Here is a 2,540-nt window from a genome sequence, read left to right as displayed (position 1 = left end):
TAACTTCCTTAAGGATCCATGTGTCACTGCACTGTGGTTTATCCTATATACAGTCACCTTCCCTTAACTTCCTTAAGGATCCCTGTCTCACTACACTGTGGTTTTACTATATACAGTAGCCTCACCTTAACTTCCTTAAGGATCCTAGTCCTATTGTACTGTGGTTTATCCTATATACAGTCACCTACCCTTTTCCTTAAGGATCCCTGTCCGACTGCACTGTGTTTTTCCTATATACGGTAGCCTAACCCTGAATTTTGTTTTGGATAAAAATATAGATTGCCTAGGTTAGGGTACTACCGTTGACAGGTAGCTATAGATCTGGTGGTAATTAAGTTATCAGAGGTACAGGGTTTGGATCTTGTTTATTTGTTTATTTCTGTTCTTTAACTCCTTCACCCCTGAAATTTCATAATGAACAATTCCAACCTTTAAATTTGTAGAGTTCAAATGTGTCTTCAGGGGTGAATGAGTTACAAAAAAAAATCATAAAAAAGGTCACAAGGTTTGCTGGAATCAGTTTCTAATTCAGAGTTACAGTTTTTGGTAGTGTTTCATTTTTACTGGAATCCTTAAGTCACACCACCAGAGGAAGCATGATGTCAATACATTCTCATTAAAAGATTACTTTAAACATCATGGTGAAAGATATTGTATACACCAGTAGGCTAGATCAGTGTTATTTTGGCTGGATCAGTGTTATTTTGGCTGGATCAGTGTTATTTTGGCTAGATCAGTGTTATTTTGGCTAGATCAGTGCGCGATATGTTACTTTGGCTGGATCAGTGTTATTTTGGCTATTCAAATTCCTGTTGTTGTCTTAAGTCTTGAATATATTCTGAAAGATAGTACTTTGTGACCGAGTTAATATTAACCCTTTCACCACTGTAGACCATAATGGATTCATCCAGATCAATGCATGATAGAGTCTACTTACCTACATTAGGTTACATGGGGTTGAAAGGGTTAATAGATTAATTTGCACCAATTTTCCTGAAAACATTACCTGTTGGCCGTCTTGGTTTTCTGATCAATCTCAAAATTTGATATGCCTAACTAGGGACCAATAGGAAACCTTTGTATGAAATTTTAAAAAGATCCTTTTTAACAAAAAGTGCAAACAAAAATTAACTCTTTCATTCTAGATGGCCATCTTGGTTTTCCCATCGGTTCCATAAATGCATCAAGGCAAATATTTTTCACAGTTAGTATAGTGTTATTCAATAACTGCCCTATTGGAAGTGTTCTTTATTTATTTTTGCTATTTTTCTAGGTTTGGGTGTCATGATCCTCCTCATTCCGCTCAACATGTTTATCTCCATAAAACAGCGAAAACTTCAGGTGAACCTCATGAAAGTTAAAGACAAGCGTCTCAAACTGATGAGTGAAGTCCTTAATGGGATGAAGGTAAGGCCAGACTTAAAGCAATGATTCCTGTAAGACATTTTCTCAGTTTTATTGAGATAGTTAAAAAGGAAACCTCCGCCTGCAGAACACGTGTCAGAACTGTTCATTGAAGGAGGAAAAATAGTGTTCAAATTTATAACATTTGCATTTTTTTTTATTTATTTTTTTAAAAATCTGATTAGAACTGTATTTATGCTGACCTAGCTACAATTAATATACAAAGGCTTGATAATTATATTCCTCTTTATTGTTTGTGTGTTGTTTTTGTCAGAATTGATGTTTTCTTACTTTACCATGTACACTGACATGTCCTTGTTCCCTGATCATTGAGGTGAGATTAAATGTAATCTATCTTTCCAGCACCCATTTAAAACAAACATTCTTGCATTAAACAGTCAAATCAATTATACCTAAGGTATGCGGAACGCTGTCTTTCATGATGGCAAAACCATTGTTGTGAGTAAGTGACCAATTCACAGTGAACTAGATAGGAGTGATGTAAGAAGAATTTTGACTTTTTCCAGGAAAATTGCCAGACACCATCTCTGAAAGAAGCCTCCCTGTTAGAGATCTGCCAATCTTAATGGCAGGAACTGGAGACCTGACCTATCATTGTATTGTATAAGCAAACCTCAAAAGAGAGTTAAAAAAAACAATGATAGGCAGTCATGTCTTTCCCATTTTTTTACACAGTTATTCCCCTTTTTACTATGAATTGTCTCCCATTAAAATATATGTGAATCTCTTTTAATACTATGATGATGTCCCCTATATTTATGAATTATCTTCCATTCTACAGGTCCTGAAGCTTTATGCCTGGGAACCATCATTCCAGGAAAAAATTTTGGAACTGCGAAATGAAGAATTGGACATCCTTAAGAAATATGCATACCTTCAGGCCTTTAGTACCTTTTCCTTTACCTGTGCACCCTTTTTGGTGAGTAAAAAACCCATTACATGAATTGGAAATACTCTGTAGGGCTGCAACAATACATTAACATGACGATACAATAAGTATCACAATATTGTGGTCATGATACGATACGTATCACGATATTGTGGTCATGATACTATACGTATCACGATATTGTGGTCATGATACGATACGTATCACGATATTGTGGTCATGATAC

General features: G+C 35.6%; 1 protein-coding gene across 1 annotated transcript in view; it reads left to right on the top strand.

Annotated features, from left to right (window-relative positions):
* Positions 1-2,540, top strand: part of LOC110442275 (multidrug resistance-associated protein 1-like) — a 49,358-nt gene that overhangs the window by 22,325 nt on the left and 24,493 nt on the right. The window contains exons 11-12 of the mRNA XM_021485793.1: positions 1,274-1,407; positions 2,207-2,344. Of these exons, the coding sequence (XP_021341468.1) occupies positions 1,274-1,407; positions 2,207-2,344 (272 nt within the window). The remainder of the gene's footprint in view (positions 1-1,273; positions 1,408-2,206; positions 2,345-2,540) is intronic.

This window comes from Mizuhopecten yessoensis, unplaced genomic scaffold (assembly GCF_002113885.1).
Source record: "Mizuhopecten yessoensis strain PY_sf001 unplaced genomic scaffold, ASM211388v2 scaffold716243, whole genome shotgun sequence".
NCBI lineage: Eukaryota > Metazoa > Mollusca > Bivalvia > Pectinida > Pectinidae > Mizuhopecten > Mizuhopecten yessoensis.
This window is presented reverse-complemented; position numbering and strand designations above follow the sequence as displayed.